This window comes from Argentina silus, assembly GCF_951799395.1.
Source record: "Argentina silus genome assembly, chromosome: Y".
Taxonomy (NCBI): Eukaryota; Metazoa; Chordata; class Actinopteri; order Argentiniformes; family Argentinidae; genus Argentina; species Argentina silus.
Genome location: NC_139654.1, coordinates 31,847,777 through 31,871,328, shown reverse-complemented (window position 1 = coordinate 31,871,328; position 23,552 = coordinate 31,847,777). Strand labels below are relative to the sequence as shown.

Sequence of the window (23,552 nt, the reverse complement as noted above, 5' to 3'; positions counted from 1 at the left end):
CTTACGTGTGTGTGTGTGTGTGTGTGTGGAAGTAAAGCTGGAGGAGAAGTTACGTGTGTGTGTGTGTGTGGGGAAGTGAAGCTGGAGGAGAAGTTACTGGTGTGTGTGTGTGGAAGTAAAGCTGGAGGATAAGTTACGTGTGTATGTTGATGTAAAGCTGGAGGAGAAGTTACTGGTGTGTGTGTGTGTGTGGAAGTAAAGCTGGAGGAGAACTTACGTGTGTGTGTGTGTGTTGAAGTGAAGCTGGAGGAGAAGTTATTGGTGTGTGTGTGTGGAAGTGAAGCTGGAGGAGAAGTTACTGGTGTGTGTGTGTGGAAGTGAAGCTGGAGGAGAAGTTACTGGTGTGTGTGTGTGGAAGTGAAGCTGGAGGAGAAGTTACGTGTGTGTGTGGAAGTAAAGCTGGAGGAGAAGTTACTGTTGTGTGTGGAAGTAAAGTTGGAGAAGTTACGTGTGTGTGTGTGTGTGTGTAGAAGTAAAGAAGCTGGAGGAGAACTTACGTGTGTGTGTGTGGGGAAGTGAAGCTGGAGGAGAAGTTACTGGTGTGTGTGCGTGTGTGTGTGCGTGTGTGTGTGTGTGTGGAAGTAGAGCTGGAGGAGAAGTTACATGGGTGTGTTTGTGTGTGTGTGTGTGTGGAAATTAAGCTGGAGGAGTAGTTACGTGTGTGTGTGTGGAAGTAAAGCTGGAGGATAAGTTACGTGTGTGTGTGTGTGTGTGTGTGTGTGGAAGTAAAGCTGTAGGAGGAGTTACGTGTGTGTGTGTGTTTGTGTGTGTGTGTGTGTGGAAGTATAGCTGGAGGAGAGGTTACGTGTGTGTGTGTTTGTGTGGAAGTGAAGCTGGAGGAGAAGTTACGTGTTTGTGTGTGTGTGTGTGTGTGTGTGTGGAAGTAAAGTTGGAGAAGTTACGTGTGTGTGTGTGTGTGTGTGTGTGTGTGTGTGTGTGTGGAAGTAGAGCTGGAGGAGAAGTTACATGGGTGTGTGTGTGTGTGTGGAAGTAAAGCTGGAGGAGGAGTTACGTGTGTGTGTGTTTGTGTTTGTGTGTGTGTGTGTGTGTGGAAGTAAAGCTGTAGGAGGAGTTACGTGTGTGTGTGTGTTTGTGTTTGTGTGTGTGTGTGTGTGTGTGTGTGGAAGTATAGCTGGAGGAGAGGTTACGTGTGTGTGTGTGTGTGTGTGTGTGTGTGGAAGTAAAGCTGAAGGAGAACTTACGTGTGTGTGTGTGTGGAAGTAAAGCTGGAGGAGAAGTTACTGGTGTGTGTGTGTGTGTGTGTGTGTGTGTGTGTGGAAGTGAAGCTGGAGGAGAAGTTACGTGTTTGTGTGTGTGTGTGTGTGGAAGTAAAGCTGGAGGAGAAGTTACGTGTGTGTGTGTGTGTGTGTGGAAGTAAAGCTGGAGGAGAAGGTACGTGTGTGTGTGTGTGTGTGTGTGTGTGTGTGTGTGTGTGTGTGTGTGTGTGTGTGTGTGGAAGTAAAGCTGGAGGAGAAGTTACTGATGTGTGTGGGGAAGTGAAGCTGGAGGAGAAGTTACTGGTGTGTGTGTGTGGAAGTAAAGCTGGAGGAGAAGGTGTGTGTGTGTGTGTGTGTGTGTGTGTGTGTGTGGAAGTGAAGCTGGAGGAGAAGTTACTGGTGTGTGTGTGTGGAAGTGAAGCTGGAGGAGAAGTTATTGGTGTGTGTGTGTGGAAGTAAAGCTGGAGGAGAAGTTACGTGTGTGTGTGTGTGTGTGTGTGTGGAAGTGAAGCTGGAGGAGAAGTTACTGATGTGTGTGTGTGTGTGTGTGTGTGGAAATGAAGCTGGAGGAGAAGTTACGTGTGTGTGTGTGTGGAAGTAAAGCTGGAGGAGAAGTTACGTGTGTGTGTGTGTGTGTGGAAGTGAAGCTGGAGGAGAAGTTACTGATGTGTGTGTGTGTGTGGAAATGAAGCTGGAGGAGAAGGTGTGTGTGTGTGTGTGTGTGTGTGTGTGTGTGTGTGGAAGTAAAGCTGGAGGAGAACTTACGTGTGTGTGTGTGTGTGTGTGTGGAAGTAAAGCTGGAGGAGAAGTTACGTGTGTGTGTGTGTGTGTGTGTGTGTGTGTGTTGGTGTGTGTGTGGAAGTAATCCTTGAGGAGAAGTTACGTGTTTGTGTGTGTGTGTGGAAGTGAAGCTGGAGGAGAAGTTACGTGTTTGTGTGTGTGTGTGTGTGTGTGTGGAAGTAAAGTTGGAGAAGTTACGTGTGTGTGTGTGTGTGTGTGTGTAGAAGTAAAGAAGCTGGAGGAGAACTTACGTGTGTGTGTGTGGGGAAGTGAAGCTGGAGGAGAAGTTACTGGTGTGTGTGCGTGTGTGTGTGCGTGTGTGTGTGTGTATGGAAGTAGAGCTGGAGGAGAAGTTACATGTGTGTGTGTGTGTGTGTGGAAACTAAGCTGGAGGAGTAGTTACATTGGTGTGCGTGGAAGTAAAGCTGGAGGACAAGTTACGTGTGTGTGTGTGTGTGTGTGTGTGTGTGGAAGTAAAGCTGTAGGAGGAGTTACATGTGTGTGTGTGTGTGTGTGTGTGTGTGTGTGTCGAAGTACAGCTGGAGGAGAGGTTACGTGTGTGTGTGTGGAAGTGAAGCTGGAGGAGAAGTTACTGGTGTGTGTATGTGTGTGTGTGTGTGGAAGTGAAGCTGGAGGAGAAGTTACGTGTGTGTGTGTGGAAGTGAAGCTGGAGGAGAAGTTACTGGTGTGTGTGTGTGTGTGTGGAAGTAAAGCTGGAGGATAAATTACGTGTGTGTGTGTGTGTGTGTGTGTGTGTGTGTGTGTGGAAGTAGAGCTGGAGGAGAGGTTACATGTGTGTGTGTGTGTGTGGAAGTAAAGCTGGAGGATAAGTTACGTGTGTGTGTGTGTGTGGAAGTAAAGCTGTAGGAGGAGTTACGTGTGTGTGTGTGTTTGTGTTTGTGTGTGTGTGTGTGTGGAAGTATAGCTGGAGGAGAACTTACGTGTGTGTGTGTGTGGAAGTAAAGCTGGAGGAGAAGTTACTGGTGTGTGTGTGTGTGTGGAAATGAAGCTGGAGGAGTAGTTACCTGTGTGTGTGTGTGTGGAAGTACAGCTGGAGGATAAGTTACGTGTGTGTGTGTGTGTGGAAGTACAGCTGGAGGAGAGGTTACGTGTGTGTGTGTGGAAGTAAAGCTGGAGGAGAAGTTACTGGTGTGTGTGTGTGTGTGTGGAAGTGAAGCTGGAGGAGAAGTTACATGGGTGTGTGTGTGTGTGTGTGTGGAAGTAAAGCTGGAGGATAAATTACGTGTGTGTGTGTGTGTGTGGAAGTAGAGCTGGAGGAGAGGTTACATGGGTGTGTGTGTGTGTGGAAGTAAAGCTGGAGGATAAGTTACGTGTGTGTGTGTGTGTGTGTGTGGAAGTAGAGCTGGAGGAGAAGTTACTGGTGTGTGTGTGTGGAAGTAAAGCTGGAGGAGAAGTTACGTGTGTGTGTGTGTGTGTGTGGAAGTGAAGCTGGAGGAGAAGTTACTGATGTGTGTGTGTGTGTGGAAATGAAGCTGGAGGAGAAGTTACGTGTGTGTGTGTGTGGAAGTAAAGCTGGAGGAGAAGTTACGTGTGTGTGTGTGTGTGTGGAAGTGAAGCTGGAGGAGAAGTTACGTGTGTGTGTGTGTGTGTGGAAGTAAAGCTGGAGGAGAACTTACGTGTGTGTGTGTGTGTGTGTGTGTGGAAGTAGAGCTGGAGGAGAAGTTACTGGTGTGTGTGTGTGGAAGTAAAGCTGGAGGAGAAGTTACGTGTGTGTGTGTGTGTGTGTGGAAGTGAAGCTGGAGGAGAAGTTACTGATGTGTGTGTGTGTGTGGAAATGAAGCTGGAGGAGAAGTTACGTGTGTGTGTGTGTGGAAGTAAAGCTGGAGGAGAAGTTACGTGTGTGTGTGTGTGTGTGGAAGTGAAGCTGGAGGAGAAGTTACTGATGTGTGTGTGTGTGTGGAAATGAAGCTGGAGGAGAAGTTACGTGTGTGTGTGTGGGGAAGTAAAGCTGGAGGAGAAGGTGTGTGTGTGTGTGTGTGTGTGTGTGTGTGTGTGTGTGTGTGTGTGGAAGTAAAGCTGGAGGAGAACTTACGTGTGTGTGTGTGTGTGTGTGTGGAAGTAAAGCTGGAGGAGAAGTTACGTGTGTGTGTGTGTGTGTGTGTGTGTGTGTGTGTGTGTGTGTGTGTTGGTGTGTGTGTGGAAGTAATGCTGGAGGAGAAGTTACGTGTTTGTGTGTGTGTGTGGAAGTGAAGCTGGAGGAGAAGTTACGTGTTTGTGTGTGTGTGTGTGTGTGTGTGGAAGTAAAGTTGGAGAAGTTACGTGTGTGTGTGTGTGTAGAAGTAAAGAAGCTGGAGGAGAACTTACGTGTGTGTGTGTGTGGGGAAGTGAAGCTGGAGGAGAAGTTACTGGTGTGTGTGCGTGTGTGTGTGCGTGTGTGTGTGTGTATGGAAGTAGAGCTGGAGGAGAAGTTACATGTGTGTGTGTGTGTGTGTGGAAACTAAGCTGGAGGAGTAGTTACATTGGTGTGCGTGGAAGTAAAGCTGGAGGACAAGTTACGTGTGTGTGTGTGTGTGTGTGTGTGTGTGTGTGGAAGTAAAGCTGTAGGAGGAGTTACATGTGTGTGTGTGTGTGTGTGTGTGTGTGTGTCGAAGTACAGCTGGAGGAGAGGTTACGTGTGTGTGTGTGGAAGTGAAGCTGGAGGAGAAGTTACTGGTGTGTGTATGTGTGTGTGTGTGGAAGTGAAGCTGGAGGAGAAGTTACGTGTGTGTGTGTGGAAGTGAAGCTGGAGGAGAAGTTACTGGTGTGTGTGTGTGTGTGTGGAAGTAAAGCTGGAGGATAAATTACGTGTGTGTGTGTGTGTGTGTGTGTGTGTGTGTGTGTGTGTGGAAGTAGAGCTGGAGGAGAGGTTACATGGGTGTGTGTGTGTGTGTGGAAGTAAAGCTGGAGGATAAGTTACGTGTGTGTGTGTGTGTGGAAGTAAAGCTGTAGGAGGAGTTACGTGTGTGTGTGTGTTTGTGTTTGTGTGTGTGTGTGTGTGGAAGTATAGCTGGAGGAGAACTTACGTGTGTGTGTGTGTGGAAGTAAAGCTGGAGGAGAAGTTACTGGTGTGTGTGTGTGTGTGGAAATGAAGCTGGAGGAGTAGTTACCTGTGTGTGTGTGTGTGGAAGTACAGCTGGAGGATAAGTTACGTGTGTGTGTGTGTGTGGAAGTACAGCTGGAGGAGAGGTTACGTGTGTGTGTGTGGAAGTAAAGCTGGAGGAGAAGTTACTGGTGTGTGTGTGTGTGTGTGTGTGTGTGGAAGTGAAGCTGGAGGAGAAGTTACATGGGTGTGTGTGTGTGTGTGTGTGGAAGTAAAGCTGGAGGATAAATTACGTGTGTGTGTGTGTGTGTGGAAGTAGAGCTGGAGGAGAGGTTACATGGGTGTGTGTGTGTGTGGAAGTAAAGCTGGAGGATAAGTTACGTGTGTGTGTGTGTGTGTGTGTGTGGAAGTAGAGCTGGAGGAGAAGTTACTGGTGTGTGTGTGTGGAAGTAAAGCTGGAGGAGAAGTTACGTGTGTGTGTGTGTGTGTGTGGAAGTGAAGCTGGAGGAGAAGTTACTGATGTGTGTGTGTGTGTGGAAATGAAGCTGGAGGAGAAGTTACGTGTGTGTGTGTGTGTGGAAGTAAAGCTGGAGGAGAAGTTACGTGTGTGTGTGTGTGTGGAAGTGAAGCTGGAGGAGAAGTTACGTGTGTGTGTGTGTGTGTGGAAGTAAAGCTGGAGGAGAACTTACGTGTGTGTGTGTGTGTGTGTGTGGAAGTAGAGCTGGAGGAGAAGTTACTGGTGTGTGTGTGTGGAAGTAAAGCTGGAGGAGAAGTTACGTGTGTGTGTGTGTGTGTGTGGAAGTGAAGCTGGAGGAGAAGTTACTGATGTGTGTGTGTGTGTGTGGAAATGAAGCTGGAGGAGAAGTTACGTGTGTGTGTGTGTGGAAGTAAAGCTGGAGGAGAAGTTACGTGTGTGTGTGTGTGTGTGGAAGTGAAGCTGGAGGAGAAGTTACTGATGTGTGTGTGTGTGTGGAAATGAAGCTGGAGGAGAAGTTACGTGTGTGTGTGTGGGGAAGTAAAGCTGGAGGAGAAGGTGTGTGTGTGTGTGTGTGTGTGTGTGTGTGTGTGTGGAAGTAAAGCTGGAGGAGAACTTACGTGTGTGTGTGTGTGTGTGTGTGGAAGTAAAGCTGGAGGAGAAGTTACGTGTGTGTGTGTGTGTGTGTGTGTGTGTTGGTGTGTGTGTGGAAGTAATGCTGGAGGAGAAGTTACGTGTTTGTGTGTGTGTGTGGAAGTGAAGCTGGAGGAGAAGTTACGTGTTTGTGTGTGTGTGTGTGTGTGTGTGGAAGTAAAGTTGGAGAAGTTACGTGTGTGTGTGTGTGTGTGTGTGTGTAGAAGTAAAGAAGCTGGAGGAGAACTTACGTGTGTGTGTGTGGGGAAGTGAAGCTGGAGGAGAAGTTACTGGTGTGTGTGCGTGTGTGTGTGCGTGTGTGTGTGTGTATGGAAGTAGAGCTGGAGGAGAAGTTACGTGTGTGTGTGTGTGTGTGGAAACTAAGCTGGAGGAGTAGTTACATTGGTGTGCGTGGAAGTAAAGCTGGAGGACAAGTTACGTGTGTGTGTGTGTGTGTGTGTGTGTGTGTGTGGAAGTAAAGCTGTAGGAGGAGTTACATGTGTGTGTTTGTGTGTGTGTGTGTGTGTGTGTGTGTGTCGAAGTACAGCTGGAGGAGAGGTTACGTGTGTGTGTGTGGAAGTGAAGCTGGAGGAGAAGTTACTGGTGTGTGTATGTGTGTGTGTGTGGAAGTGAAGCTGGAGGAGAAGTTACGTGTTTGTGTGTGTGTGTGTGTGGAAGTAAAGCTGGAGGAGAAGTTACGTGTGTGTGTGTGGAAGTGAAGCTGGAGGAGAAGTTACTGGTGTGTGTGTGTGTGTGTGTGGAAGTAAAGCTGGAGGATAAATTACGTGTGTGTGTGTGTGTGTGTGTGTGTGTGTGTGTGTGTGGAAGTAGAGCTGGAGGAGAGGTTACATGGGTGTGTGTGTGTGTGTGGAAGTAAAGCTGGAGGATAAGTTACGTGTGTGTGTGTGTGTGGAAGTAAAGCTGTAGGAGGAGTTACGTGTGTGTGTGTGTGTGGAAGTATAGCTGGAGGAGAACTTACGTGTGTGTGTGTGTGGAAGTAAAGCTGGAGGAGAAGTTACTGGTGTGTGTGTGTGTGTGGAAATGAAGCTGGAGGAGTAGTTACCTGTGTGTGTGTGTGTGGAAGTACAGCTGGAGGATAAGTTACGTGTGTGTGTGTGTGTGTGTGTGGAAGTACAGCTGGAGGAGAGGTTACGTGTGTGTGTGTGGAAGTAAAGCTGGAGGAGAAGTTACTGGTGTGTGTGTGTGTGTGTGTGTGTGTGTGTGTGTGTGTGGAAGTGAAGCTGGAGGAGAAGTTACATGGGTGTGTGTGTGTGTGTGTGTGGAAGTAAAGCTGGAGGATAAATTACGTGTGTGTGTGTGTGTGTGGAAGTAGAGCTGGAGGAGAGGTTACATGGGTGTGTGTGTGTGTGGAAGTAAAGCTGGAGGATAAGTTACGTGTGTGTGTGGAAGTAAAGCTGGAGGAGAACTTACGTGTGTGTGTGTGTGTGTGTGTGGAAGTAGAGCTGGAGGAGAAGTTACATGGGTGTGTGTGTGTGTGTGTGTGTGGAAGTAGAGCTGGAGGAGAGGTTACATGGGTGTGTGTGTGTGTGTGTGTGTGTGTGTGTAAGTAAAGCTGTAGGAGGAGTTACGTGTGTGTGTGTGTTTGTGTTTGTGTGTGTGTGTGTGTGTGTGTGTGTGTGTGGAAGTATAGCTGGAGGAGAGGTTACGTGTGTGTGTGTGTGGAAGTAAAGCTGGAGGAGAACTTACGTGTGTGTGTGTGTGTGGAAGTAAAGCTGGAGGAGAAGTTACTGGTGTGTGTGTGTGTGTGTGGAAGTAAAGCTGGAGGAGAAGTTACGTGTTTGTGTGTGTGTGTGTGGAAGTAAAGCTGGAGGAGAAGTTACTGGTGTGTGTGTGGAAGTGAAGCTGGAGGAGAAGTTACGTGTGTGTGTGTGTGTGGGGAAGTGAAGCTGGAGGAGAAGTTACTGGTGTGTGTGTGTGTGTGTGTGTGTGTGTGTGGAAGTAAAGCTGGAGGAGAACTTACCTGTGTGTGTGTGTGTGTGTGTGTGTGTGTGAAAGTAAAGCTGGAGGAGAACTTACTTGTGTGTGTGTGTGTGTGGAAGTAAAGCTGGAGGAGAAGTTACGTGTGTGTGTGTGTATGTGTGTGGAAGTAAAGAAGCTGGAGGAGAACTTATGTGTGTGTGTGTGTGTGTGTGTGGGGAAGTGAAGCTGGAGAAGAAGTTACCTGGGGGTGTGTGTGTGTGTGTGTGTGTGTGTGGAAGTAGAGCTGGAGAAGAAGTTACCTGGGTGTGTGTGTGTGTGTGTGGAAATGAAGCTGGAGGAGAAGTTACGTTGGTGTGTGTGTGGGGAAGTGAAGCTGGAGGAGAAGTTACTGGTTTGTGTGTGTGGAAGTAAAGCTGGAGGAGAAGTTACGTGTGTGCGTGCGTGTGTGTGTGTTGTCTCCCGGGAATTTAGGCTCTATTCAGAACCCCCGACCAACCCTCAGATAACCGGTTATGGATCCTCAGCCTGAGGGGTCTTACCCTGTCAGATGCTGACTGGTCCTATGTAGGTTGGTGTCGATTAGATTCACTCCGCTGTTAACGGTCTACATCCCATAGTTCCTCCCATATCTTCCTCTACCCACCTCAGCTGAACTGAAAAATCTCTCCAAACCTAAAAACTGTACACCGAAGTGGGTAGTCTCTATGGTTAACGACCGCTCTAATCTGATATGAGTGCCAGTTGGTGTGGTTGCGGATAAAGGGTTTATCGGTAAGGATAATTTACCCAAAGGAGGTAATAAGGGGCCAGATATAACCCTTCAGGTCCTAAGATGTATTATGCACAGCAATCTATAATATTGTATGTTACCAGGAGGAGGTAAAAGGCTTATGAGGGATGGAATGACTAAAAATATAAAAAAAATAAAAATAATAATAATAATAATTTAAAAAAAATAAGAATTAAAATTGAGAAAACTATTCCTTTAAATGCAGGTTAAATTCTTTAATGATGGCTTAAAACATTGCAGCTATACAGGCAGAGTGATTAAATGGTAAAATGCTAGTATTCAAAAAAATTATAAAAATTAGATCAGTCTAATTAAATCAGTCTGTCCCTACTCTGCCTGTGAAATTTAGAGAAGTCCCAGTTTCACTTGTCCAGAGCGAAGCCGGGTCCTCTATCCGCCAGAGCTGTTGTTATACAAACAAAGGTCTGCCGTTGTGCTAGTGTGGCGAGGCCGACAGTCAGAATTCAATCAGAGTGTGAGCTCCGGACAAGGAGAATCTGCTAGAGTATGAAGGCTCCAGTTTCCACTTCGGAGTGGTTTTCAACACACTCAGTCCTGCTCCGGTCCTTCAGGTGTTACGCTCCGCAGCGGGGAATGACCGTTGTACTGCTCCAGGGAGCTCTTTTTATAATTTGCAATGGGGGGAAAGTCCTTTACCCCCACCCTTTCTTATCTAATTCATTTTGTCAGGCATAGAATTCGATCTAGTTCTCAGTCAAGCATAGAATTCGATCTAATTCATTACATCACCCTGAGTTCGCACCCATGCTTAGTCATGGGCCTAAGGGCACCTGTTGTTATGTCTACTAGACATACTTATCACTCTCCTGCTCAAACTGGACTCAAGGCCACTTCTTATTGTGGACTTCTGCAATTCTACTCTATTTTTGTAACATACTAATCTATGCCTTTCTCAAAGTTAACATTTAGAACATATGGTATACAATTATCATTAGCACACATGAATTATACAGTAAAACATTAGTATGGTGGCCTACTTCAGCAATCATTTCTGAGTAGGAATTATACAGTCAAACATTAATATGGTGGCCTACCTCAGAAATCATTTCTGAGTAAGAATTATACAGTCAAACATTAATGCATTTGGTTGCCTACTTCAGTATCAGTTAAACCGTTATCACTACGAGGTCCAACCAGATATGTTGACCCGGAGTCATACACTACCTTTATAATTTCTTTTGTTAAGTTTTGCCTTTTGCACATATTTGAACTCATTTATCATTACACACATTTGAATCAACTTATCATTAATCAGTTACACACATTTGAATCAACTTATCAGTTACACACTTTTGAATCAACTTATCATTAATCAGTTACACACATTTGAATCAACTTGTCATTAATTAGTGGTTATACACTTTTGAATCAACTTGTCATCAATCAGTTACACATCAAACAGGGTCATTTCATAGATCAAATCAAGGAAGGACACTTCTCCTCCATAGGCCATTCCTGGTGGGGAATCTAACTGAAAATCCTCTGTCTAGAGTAAGAATCGGCAATGGGTCATACCTCTGTATCTCTATGTCATGGGTTAAATCGAAGCTGAAGACTGTTTCAGGAGCCTCCTCGGGGGTCCACAGTCCCATCAGGTTTGGCAGGACAGGATCTTCAGGAACCTCAGCCATTGGCTCCAGTATGATCAATTCTGTTTTGGTGAGCGGCGAATATGGGAACTGAGGTGAGCAGGGAGAGCTGAGGGCCCAGTCGGGCGGTATCTCTATCTCTGATAACTCCGGTGAGGAGATATCCCCTGGCTCCAATGGGCCCTGTGATACTTTTGGTGGTGGTGGCATGACCTCCTTCTTCTCATGCACCCTTCTGCCCCCTGTGGGCCTCTGCACACTGTACTTTGCCTTTTTGCTAGGGGTTTGTATAGTGTCAGGCCTAGGTCTGTAGGCCTCAGTCTTGGTGTCTTCTTCCTCCTTTATTAATGCTCTCTTGGTCTTTGAAGTCCCCTATGTTCCTTTTTTGATTGTCATTTTTAAAGTTGATGTTCTGTCAGAAGTGGTCCTGGTAGCTGAAGCTTTCTCCTTTGTGGTTTTCTTAGCTAATGCTCTGTCAGAAGTGGTCCTGGTAGCTGATGGTTTGTCAGTTGTGACTTTGGGTGTGGTGTTTAGGCCGGGAAAAGGCCATACTAATCTCGCCCTCGGCGACAGTGTGGAAGTAAAGCTGGAGGAGAACTTACGTGTGTGTGTATGTGTGTGGAAGTAAAGCTGAAGGAGAAGTTACGTGTGTGTGTGTGTGGAAGTAAAGCTGGAGGAGAAGTTACGTGTGTGTGTGTGTGTGTGGAAGTAAAGCTGGAGGAGAAGTTACGTGTGTGTGTGTGTGTGTGTGTGTGGAAGTAAAGCTGGAGGAGAAGTTACGTGTCTGTCTGTGTGTGTGTGTGTGTGGAAGTAAAGCTGGAGGAGAAGTTACGTGTGTGTGTGTGTGTGTGGAAGTAAAGCTGGAGGAGAACTTACGTGTGTGTGTGTGTCTGTGTTGAAGTTTAGCTGGAGGAGAACTTACTGGTGTGTGTGTGTGTGTGTGTGTGTGTGTGGAAGTAAAGAAGCTAGAGGAGAAGTTACTGGTGTGTGTGTGTGTGTGTGTGTGTGTGTGTGTGTGTGTGTGTGCGTGGAAGTAAAGCTGGAGGAGAAGTTACTGGTGTGTGTGTGGAAGTAAAGAAGCTGGAGGAGAAGTTACTTGTGGGTGGAAGTAAAGCTGGAGGAGAAGTTACTTGTGTGTGTGTGTGTGTATCAGTGTTGAAACCTCCTCAGACTGTGTGTGTGTGTGTGGAAGTAAAGCTGGAGGAGAAGGTACTGGTGTGTGTGTGTGTGTGTTTGTGGAAGTAAAGCTGGAGAAGTTACTGTTGTGTGTGTGTGTGTGTGTGGGTGGGTGGGTGTGGAAGTTCAGCTGGAGGAGAAGTTACTGGTGTGTGTGTGTGGAAGTAAAGCTGGAGGAGAAATTACGTGTGTGTGTGGATGTTGAGGTAAAGCTTGAGGAGAAGTTTCTGGTGTGTGTGTGTGTGGAAGTGAAGCTGGAGAAGTTACGTGTGTGTGTGGAAGTAAAGCTGGAGGAGAAGTTACGTGTGTGTGTGGAAGTAAAGCTGGAGGAGAAGTTACGTGTGTGTGTGTGTGTGTGTGTGTGTGTGTGTGTGTGTGTGCGTGCACGCACGCGTGCATCAGTGTTGAAACCTCCTCAGACAGAGAGATCTATTCATAAGCTTTGTGTGTATGCTGCAGAATTTCCCTGTTTGGCAATTATCTAAATGATGTTTACTGACTGGTATTATTATAATCTATTATAGGGTATTATTCACACCTAGATGTTTATTAGACTGGGTTTCGGTTGTTGTTTGTTTGTTTCTGCCGTGGTGGAGGGAGTTCTCTAAAGAACATACACTACATAACAAAAGTATGTGGACACCCCTTCTAATTCGTGGGTTCGGCTATTTCATAGGATGCCACCTGTCCAACAAGTCAGTTTGTCAAATTTCTGCCCTGGTAGAGCTTCCCCGGTCACCTGTAAGTGCTGTTATTGTGAAGTGGAAACGTCTAGGAGCAACCAACAGCTCAGTCGCGAAGCGGTAGGCCACACAAGCTCACAGAATAGGACCACTCAGTGCTGAAGCGAGTAGCACGCAAAAATCGTCTGTCCTCGGTTGCAACACTTAGCACAAGAACTGTTCATCAGGAGCTTCATGAAATGGGTTTCCATGGCCGAGCAGCCATGCCTAACATCACCATGTGCTATGCCAAGCGTCGGCTGGAGTGGTGTAAAGCACACCGCCATTGGACTCTGGAACAGTGGAAACGTGTTCTCTAGAGTGATGAATCACGCTTCACTATCTGGCAGTCTGACTGACAAATCTGGGTTTGGCGGATGCCAGGAGAACGCTACCTGCCCGAATGCATAGTGCCAACTGTAAAGTTTGGTGGAGGAGGAATAATTAGTTCCAGTGAAGGGAAATGTTAATGCTACAGCATACAATGACATTCTAGAGAATTGTATGCTTCCAACTTTGTGGCAACAGTTTGGGGAAGGCCCTTTCCTGTTTCAGCATAACAACACCCCGTGCACTTTGCTGAGTTTGGTGTGGAAGAACTTGACTGGCCTGCACAGAGCCCTGACCTCAACCCCATCAAACACCTTCAGGATGAATTGGAACGCCAACTGCAAACCAGGCCTTCTAGCCCATGTGGTGGAAGTCTAGGATTTACCACTCTGTACTTCAGCTCCTCAGAGGTAAGAATCAAGAAATAAGTCCTGAGTAGCCACAATATCTGAGTCCGGTATTTATTGCTTGCAAACAAGAGACGAGCCTAACAGCAGCCCAGCGTAGATCCGGGGGTCCGTTCAGCACAAATCTGAAGAGACGATTATCAGGGTTGTCTTTTATACAGTTTAAACATAATGGTAGGCGCCGCTAAGGCTATCACCGACAAGCTTGTGCTTATGTGAGAGGGGGCGGGAGAGAATGAACAATGGGGAGACTCTCTTACTGATCAATCAGCGCTTTCTTACTGATCAATCGGCGTTCAACATTTCACACCTGTCGGCAAGATACGTCTGTTCCCCCATTACTGCTCTCCCTCACCACTCCCTCCGAAACCACCGCTGTTCATATGGTAAATTATACAGTGCTTCTCAGAACAAGTTGTATCAGTCATATGAAAGTGTATAACCTGAAAACAGTTCTATCAATGTATTTTCCATAATACCCATTATCAGTGCCCGACCTCACTAATGCTCTTGTGGCTGAATGGGAGCGAATCCCTGCAGCCATGTTCCAAAATCTAGTGGAAAGCCTTCTCAGAAGAGTGGAGGCTGTTATAGTAGCAAAGGTGGGACCAACTCCATATTAATGCCCATGGTTTTGGAATGAGATGTTCAACAAGCACATATGGGTGTGATGTTCGGGTGTCCACATACAGTGCCTTCAGTGTATTTTGACCCCTTCATTTTTTCCACATTTTGTTGCGTTATAGACTCAATTTAAAATGGATTAAATTTAAAGAATTTACCATCAAGCCACACACAATACCACAGAAAGTTCAGTAAATGTATTCATTCATTTAAAAAATGTCACCAACAAATCACTCAATAAGTTCAATTGAGTCCATCTTAATGCAAAGATAATAGTTAATGTAATTTTGGAATTAATATCTTTATTTTTATAGGGTCTCTGATTTGAATAGGAACCAATTTTGTAGAGTGACTGAGATGATGTACTTTTTCCTCTCCACCATTCAACTTTGTAGATTTTTGTAAGTCTCCCCAGGCCTCAGGGTCGCATTCCTGAGCAGTTTTGTTCCTCTTCATTTGCTCAGTTTGTAATAACAACCTGATCCACACAGTGTGTAATTGGTTCCTATGCAAATCAGAGACCCTATAAAAACAAAGATATTCATTCCGAAATTACACAACTTACATGCCTTGTAATAATTGTGTAAGTATACAGTATTATTAAAGCCTCATTTGATTCATTCTAACGTGACCATTCTTGCACTAATCAGCACAAACTCAACAATTATTTGTTAATTAAATTAATTGTGTTAATTAAATTACTTGGAATGAGATTATTAATATTAAGTTATGCTTTGCTATTAACAATATATAGCCAAATTTCCTTGCCAAACCTCTGTATTGTAACTGTCAATTTGGCTCAACACGGTGCCTATATGGCCCTAGATTCACTGTTCTTACACTTTCCTATTTGTTTCTGTAGTTAGGGTTAGTGATGTCTCTCCTCCCCCCCCCCCATCTCTCTCTCTCTTTCCCTCCCCCTCTCTCTCCAGGGAAGAAGACAAGAACATCTTTGACTACTGTAGAGAAAACAACATCGACCACATCAGCAAGGCCATCGATGCCAAGACAGCAGACGTCAACGCTAAAGATGAAGAGGTGAGAGACTCCCGTGACTCACTGAACTACAGTAAACGATGTTGTCCCCCATGGTCAACGTAATTTCAGAATTTCAGTTGTTTACTCTAGCACCCCCCTTGAGGGTCAATCAGTGTAAGTTTATATATGATGGATTTCTACGAGAAGACGCATCATTCACCCAAGTTTCGTCAAAATCGTCCTTGTGGTGTCTGAGATATCGCATGTGACATACGAATGCGTGTGAAATACCCACTTTAACACCAGACCAGCTACTTAGCAACAAGCTACAGTATTCATTACCCTGCTTGGTGTTGTGATCTAAGACATGTTTCATTCTGTTATCACTGTTGGGGACAATAATCTGATTGACGGTTATCGCCTGCAAATATCAACAGTATCAATATCAATATCAGGGGGAGGCTGGTGGAGGTAGAAATCGGAGTATGGGCTCATTGCAATGCATGGAATGGAATGAGGAATGGTATCAAACACGTGTGCATGATGCCATTCCTTATTCCGTTCCATGCATTACAATGAGCCCATACTCCGATTTCTACCTCCACCAGCCTCCCCTACAACTATTAAACCACCACCTCATTAGCAACAATGCTACAACATTAATATCCTCAGTTCCATGTTTGTTTGTGTCAAAGTGATCTGTGAGGATAGGAGAGGAGAGGACATGCACATGACACATATACCTTTGTGTGGTTGGGACACCATTGTTCACCTCAAGCCTGCAGTGCACCACTCTGACCAGCCGAGGCCAGTAGCGATGTTCCATACTGTGGAAAAATGAGGGGGAAAGAGAGAGATGGGGAGGCCACTGGCTGCCTTACAGTAATACATTACAACCCAGAGAGCCATGACTGATCTGAACTTTAATTTGGGGTGATATGATCCAGGGGGGGGGGGGTGAACTCTGATCCCAGTGCCCCCTCCCATGCCCCCCCCTTCACCCCTCTCCAGAGACCAGAGGCATTAGTGTTGATGTACAGTGGTGGTGGGGGGGGAGCAGGGCGAATGGAGAAATAATCCTAAGAGATCAGAGTGCTCTGTCTCTTTATGACTCACCTAGACCCCCTCATTATTGGGTGGCGGGGGGGCATGCTACAGGTATACAGTGGGGGAAATAATTATTTGATCCCCTGCTGATTTTGTTAGTTTGCCCGATTACAAAGAAATGAGCGGTCTATAATTTTTATGGTACTTTTATTTTAACAAATAGACACAAAATATCAACAAAAAAAGTCCAGAAAAACATTATATAAAATTATAAATTAATTTGCATTTGATCGAAAGAAATAAGTATTTGATCCCCAAGCAAAACATGACTTAGTACTTGGTGGAGAAACCCTTGTTGGCAAGCACAGAAGTCAGACGTTTCTTGTAGTTGGTCACCAGGTTTGCACACATCTCAGGAGGGATTTTGGTCCACTCCTCTTTACAGATCCTCAGAGAATAAAGTATACACTTTGTGACAAAAAGTGATGACGTCACATAAATTTAATCATCGAAAATAATACTTTTAATAAATTATAAGTCCCGCCCCTTTGGGGGGCGGATGTAGTGTGCTGTTGTTTATTGCCCCCTGAGACGTGGCTGAGAGGCTAAGGTGTTTGTCGGAACATGACATTTTTTCATTTATAGCCTAACCCCCGTAGGCTATAGAACCGTGAGAATGGATTGGATGGATTAGGGGGGTCCCAGGGGCCCTGAACTGTCTGAAGAACCACCGGGGTTCAGCTAAAGTTTGTCACTGATAAGGGCTGTGTGATGTGTGGTGATGACTTTATGCTGCATACATGCATCTATGTCAAAATTGCATATGAGGCTTAAAATAAAAGTTCAATACTGAGGGTTAAAATGTGCAATTAAAAAAAAGGCAATTAAAAAATGGTTAGGCTGCTACTCTAGTGGTAGTAGTGTGTTCAATAATGAAGGGTTAGGGTTAATAAAATGGGGGATTAAAAAAAGGTTCAATTTTTAAAAATGTTTAGTTTCAAACGTGGGTCTGACCCGTGTCGCTGACGTGTCACTGATAAGATCACGTGTTTCCCAGGGCAAAAAGGTGTATATATATGACCCTGTGTGAGATCTGTAGTAGTTGTGGCTATATGACAGTGTCTAAAATGGCGTCTACAAGGATGGTGGGGGAATTGGAAGGGTGTTTATTGCCCCCTGAGACATGGGTGAGAGGCTAAGGTGTTCTGGTGTTTGTAAAATTAGTTGTAGCATCTTGACATTTTTATGAGGATGGGGTCACCCTCATAGGATATAGAACCGTGAGAATGGATTGGATGGATTAGGGGAATCCCAGGGCCCTGAACTGTCTGAAGACCAACCGAGGTCCGGCTAAAGTTTGCCACTGATAAGATCATGTGTTTCCCGGGCAAAAAGGTGTATATATATGTGACCCTGAGAGCTGGTCACAAAGGCCCGAAGACTTGGGACAGCTGTATCTGACCAATCTCTCTCTCCGCCATGGATGATGTACGTACGTTTTTTCCTTTGTGTTTCCCATCCAGAGGGTGTAAGGGAGGGTTTCTGTAAGAGAGGTAATCTTTAATCTTTCCAGATCAGACAATTGACTCTTCAAGGCTTCATTCGTCACCTCGTCGTGAACGTCAAATAGCACGTGTTTCTCCATATCGCCCCTGGAGGGATGCATCAGGTATGTTAAATAAATCAATAAATCAACAAACTATTAAATACATAATTAAATAAAAACTAGCTGTAACCTGCTTCTCTTCTTTTTACAATGGAACCAGAGGGTTACAACGATGAAGATTCTGGACCCCGTGACACCTTCATGCTCTTCCAATCGCCAGACAGCGACAGTGAGGCGTATTTGCCGACGTCACCACAGGCTTCTCTCTACAACGAGGATGCGCAGCTGCATGGACTGAACCATCTTGAGGAGAATCGCCAAGGTTTTTATGATGTTAATGATGAAGATGTTCAAATGTCTCCCACCCCCAGTCAAGATGAGCATGTTGATAGTGGTCGTCCTGATGCTGTTCTCTCAGCTTATTATGAAGGTCTCGACGAGGGCATGGCTTTAGCTGAAGTATCTGAGGATGATGATGATTCAGAGACCGATTCTGTGAATAGTCTAGATTTTGAGCAGAGTTTGATCAGCATTGAAATGAGGTTGCATGCGGCCCGGTTGTTACGTGTGAGATCCAGAAATATAGCTCACCCTGATGATCGCCGTAGTAGACTTAGACAGATACGAAGGCGTACAGGCGTATTGAAACGTATCGCAAGACGTCTATTTACTGCTTAAAAAGTCACAGTATCCTTCAAATTAATAATATAAAAAAAATAATAATAATAATAAAAAATAAAAAAATGGCTGAATCAGACAGGGTTAATCATCATGATATTCCTCATGACCTCATGCAAATGGTCAATGATCTTAATACGTCTAGTGTTGCTAGAGAGTTTGATCATGTAAATCCTCCAACACAGCCGTTGCTTCCCGTTGTCCCTGTAAACAGGCCGCAGGAGCACTACTTCCTCCCGACCGTGGAGGCGTTAGATGATATACTCGCCGCTTATAGATATCCTTTATCTGACACGCTTCCGTCGCCTGCCTGTATGCGGGAAGGGGCTGATTCGTCCGAGGGTGCTATGGAGACCAGTCATGATATGGACATGGATTGGAGTCCTATACCTCTTTCCCAGATAACTGACTATGAGACCCCCTGGACTCCAATACCCCTTTCCCAGATAACTGACTATGAGACCCCCTGGAGTCCCGCAGATAATGTATGTTGTCAAGCCCTCAACGATGTTGAAACTCAACACGGGAGCGGTGGAGGTGTTGGAGATGGAGAAATTAATGATATTGTAATGGGTACTAACAACCAGCAATTACCAGAGGAGGGTGAAGCCGGAGTGTCTGTACCGCCCTATAATGTAGGTAACGGGGAGGATTTTGCGGAGCGTATGGAAATTGACCGAGTCTCTTTTGACACGCCTGATTGGCATGCAGGTAATAAACAGAGATAGCTTCAATAATGTTGAGGTGAGATCATTTTTAAATTTCCCAATGCCAAATAGGGCACATACCAACCCTAATTTCGGGGAGTTTTACCAGGCTGTAGTAAATGGTTTTCAGAACCGAATGTCTGCGATAATCGAAAGAGTTGGTGTAAACCCTCGTGATATTATTCAGCTCAATTTACGAGCTGATAGTTTACAAGATGATGTCTCAATGACTGTGCGATAACGGAGAAGGTAGGCTAACAGATTTCAACCAAATTCTTGACCGTCTTGTTCAGTCTAACATGGCGATTTTCAGTGGGGCCGGGATCGAGCTCAACGTAAATTTCGTGAGGACCCCCGGGGGGTCGGGTAGACGGAAAATTAATACATTATTTATTACGGAGACCCTCAAAAAAAAAAGCAAACATTTATTTGTAATTCCAAATCAGAACCATGCATGCTTCGGAATAAACCTAGCTCTACTTGCAAATCCCGGTTTAACCATTGAAGAGGCTAGGCGGGAGGGTTACAATATTCATGTCGAAGCCGGGCTCGGGCCTAATGATAGGACCACATTCGAGGATGTGATCAAATTTGAACAGCTGTTAAACTGTAAAATCGTTATTTTTTACAGAGCCTCAGATAGAGATAATCTGATTACGTTCCATACTGAAACAGAGTCAGAGACAATCCGTTACATGCTTTTGCACGACAATCATTTTTACGGAATAAAAAATGTTAAAGGATTCCTTGGCTGTGCATTTTTCTGTATTCATTGTTACACGGGGTATAGTAGAGAAGGCGGACACTATTGTGAAAAAGCTTGCAACGTCTGTCTTTCAGACTGTAAACAACAAGCTGCATTTCAAAAAGTCCATTGTAATGATTGCAATCGTAACTGTTCAAATAGTGTATGTTATAGGATGCATAAAGTGTGCAGATGGCACCCAAAAGCTAAAAAGATGGCTAGCAATTGTCAAATAAATAAGAAATGCCTTAAATGTGGATTTACATACCGTATAAACCTCATAGACTCTAAACCCCATGTCTGTTCGATTAAAGTTTGTCACATCTGTAAACAAGACCTTCAGACCGCTAAACCGCCACCTTCATCACCTGTTCAGACTTCTGAAGAAGTGTCAGAGGGCGTGGATGTTCATCATTGTTACATGCAATCTAAACCTAGTGTAGCAGAGGAGAGGATTAATCAGAAGCTGGTATTTTATGATTTTGAATCAAGCCAGACAACTGGAACACATATCCCTGTCTATGTGGCTACACAATCCCTGCAAGGGGCTAGATGGTGTGCCCAGGGCCCTAATTGTGCTCTAGAGTTTTTATTGCATTACCGTCAAAAAAAATTCAAAGGCACAGTGTTCTTAGCCCATTATAGCAAAGGTTATGACAGTTATCTAATTTTAGATGCATATGTAAAACAGGGGATAACACCGTTCGTCATAGCCCAAGGGAGTAAAATCATACTCATTATAGATAGACAATTCCGGCTCAAATTCATTGACACATATTCCTTCATCCCCATACCCTTAAGACAGTTTCCAAAAGCGCTAGGATGTCAAACTGAATCGAAAAAGGGATATTTCCCTCATAAAATGACCGATTATTCAAAAATGTTAAATAAGTACAAGGGTCGATACCCCGCTGCTGAAATGTACGGGTGTGATAGAGCAGAGAAACAGTTTCTTTAAGTGGTATAACACAGTAAAAGATCAGGAATTTGACTTTTTAACCGAGTTAAAGGCTTATTGTCAGAATGATGTGGAGATTTTAGCCGAAGGTGCCACCAATTTCCGCAATGAATTTATAAAGACAACTCAATGCGACCCTTTTGCGAGCGTGACAATTGCGTCAGCAGCTTTAGCTGTTTTTCAAACCAACTTCTTAATCAAAAACACATCGCATTACCCGATGCTAACAACTACAGACGACAATTCAAGGCCTATTCCCATGCTTCGATACAGTGGCTTGAGTATCTAGCGTTTTCACGCTGCATTGACATTGAACATGCATTAACACCGCAAGGTGAACGTTGTTTTGGTCCTCTTCATGTCGATGGATTTGCCGTGATAAAAGGTGTGAAAACAGCATTAGAATTCTATGGCTGTTATTTTCATGGTTGTCCGACTTGTTATAACCCTCATGACATATCGCCGCTTACAGGATTAGAGTTTGGGGTGATGTACTCTAACACCATGAAAAGGCTAACTCGGTTAGAAACAGAGTTTAAGCTGAAAACAGAGGTTATATGGGAACATACATGGAATTCGATGAAACAACAGCAACCTTCTGTTAAATTATTCCTAGAGAGATACCGGGAGCCGAGCCCTTTAAATCCCCGGGCCGCGCTATTCGGGGGGAGGACAGAGGCGATAGGGTTAAGACATAGCGTCGAACACGGTCAGACCATTCAATATGTCGATTTTACCAGCTTATATCCGTACTGTAATGCAGAGTTTGAATATCCAATTGGCCACCCGGTTATAATCAGGAAAGATTTTAAACCGGTTGAAAATTACTTTGGCTTTATACATGCTAAAGTTCACCCGCCGAGGTGTTTTTCCCTGTGCTACCTATGAAAAATGACGAAGGTAAACTGCTTTTTACACTCTGTCGAACATGTGGGATTGAGAATAATCAAACATCGGCCTGCATGCATTCTCTGGATGAGAGAGCGCTTCAAGGCGTATGGGTTAGCATTGAGTTATTAGAAGCTCAAAAAAGAGGTTGCATTATAGCTGAAATTTATGAGGTCTGGCAATTTGAACAGAGATCCGATAAATTGTTTAAAGATTACATCCACACATTCCTTAAGCAGAAGCAGGAGGCCTCGGGGTATCCTGATGAGGCTACAGACGAGGTTAGTAAACAGGCTTACATAAACGACTATAGAGAGAACCAAGGTATCCAACTTGACCCACATAAAATTGAGTACAACGCAGCCAAGCGTCAGATCGCAAAACTTTTACTTAATTCCCTCTGGGGAAAAATGGCTCAAAGATCTAATCAACTTACAACCAGTATCGTGAAAGAACCCAAAGAGTTTTTTCAGTACCTCTTTAGCAGTAAGTATGATATAAGCCAGTTCCATTTCATAAATAATGATGTTGCAATCATTCAATGGCGTCATAATTCCAGGTGTGTCTTACCACCCGGCGAATCAAATATTTTTTTAGCTGCGTTTACGACAGCATATGCGAGAGGTGTATTATACAAACAGTTACATTTATTGCAAGAGCGAGTACTATACTATGACACCGACTCAATCGTTTACCTCTCCACCCCTGAAGATCTTTATACCCCTCCGACAGGCAATTATTTAGGTGATTTGACATCAGAATTAGCGGCTGATGATTATATTTGTGAGTGGACAGCAGCGGGGCCGAAATCCTACGGCTTTCTCACCCAGCAAGGAAAGGTGTGTTTGAAAGTCAAAGGTTTTATCCAGAATTATGAAAATTGTAAAAAACTTAACTTTAATAATTTGACTGATCTGGTAGAAGACTATATTATAGATCCTAACACGCGACGCGAGATCCCTGCCCGTTACAATAGAATTAAACGTGATATCAAAGCTTTTTCGCTCGCTAATAAACAACAAGTGATCAACTTTTCAGTTGTTTTTGATAAGAGACGCCTTCTCCCCTCAGGTAGAACACTGCCGTTTGGTTACTGAGTTGTTATTACCTGTTATCACCTGTTATTACCTAGGTTCACAATAGACTGTGTTCACAATATTACCGGGTGTTTTCTATAGTTCTGTAGGAACATTATTTGAAAAAATGTATTCTACAATGTATCCTAATGGTGTTTTATTGTATTTGAAAAATGTATTCTACAATGTATTCTACGATGTATCTGTAGTTCTAGAGGTCCGGATGAGTCAGTTTAATCGTCTTTAATTAATCATAACTTCATCGTTACAATCCACGGCCAGATGTGGGGGTTCCTATACAGTCAATGATGTCCCCTCTTCCTAGTCTAGCCGTTCAGTCTTATATACAGAACAGCATGCTTTATCTTCCAGATTTGGGCATTGAGCATGGAATCCCTAGGCGCGTTACTCTAAACATTTTCAACCTATACTATGGTGATGTTCATAGCCTTAACCAAATAAGGCTATACCTGAACAGGGGCCCGGAGCAGGGGTTTTAGGGGTGCCCAGAGAATCTGAAAGGGGGGTGTCAGCTGGTAGTGTCTAAGCCGGAAGAAGATCCAACAGTTTGGGTAAAAGTTAATGGTCATTCATTAGAAATGATGGTTGATTTTGGAGCATCATTTACCTGTATCTAGCCACAAGACACTATACACTCCAATAAAGTTGAGACGCAAGGTCAACTTATCACGAGACACAAGCTTGAGGAGCACATGCCATCAAGGCTGTAGAGTCCTACTTGCATATTGCATGGATGACTTTGTTTTACTCCTGAAAATCCCCCCAAAAATGTGTTAAAAAAAAGCACTGCCATTTGAGGGCTATTTTCTGTCCAAGAGGTCATAGAAATGCAAGGAATAAGATGCTAATGTGTAATATCTTAAGCCCCCAGAGCAGAAGGAAAACACTTGTTGGCTGAATATGCCTTGATTTGATAAGGGTGGCGTGATTAATTTAACCCTAAAAAAAGCACAGAATAGCAGGATATTCATTCATATGACATGAACATATTATTACATTTTATTATGTTATTTCATATTACAGAACCCCTGCACTGCATTAAATATGACGTAATCTGAGGTTAATGAATGAAGAGTGTTGTATATCAGCGGTCCCCAACCTTT

General features: G+C 44.5%; 1 protein-coding gene across 1 annotated transcript in view; it reads left to right on the top strand.

Moving 5' to 3' along the window:
* Window positions 1–23,552, top strand: part of LOC310824073 (acyl-CoA-binding domain-containing protein 6-like) — a 127,323-nt gene that overhangs the window by 29,683 nt on the left and 74,088 nt on the right. The window contains exon 5 of the mRNA XM_083696955.1: window positions 14,678–14,783. Coding sequence (XP_083553081.1) covers window positions 14,678–14,783 — 106 coding nt within the window. The remainder of the gene's footprint in view (window positions 1–14,677; window positions 14,784–23,552) is intronic.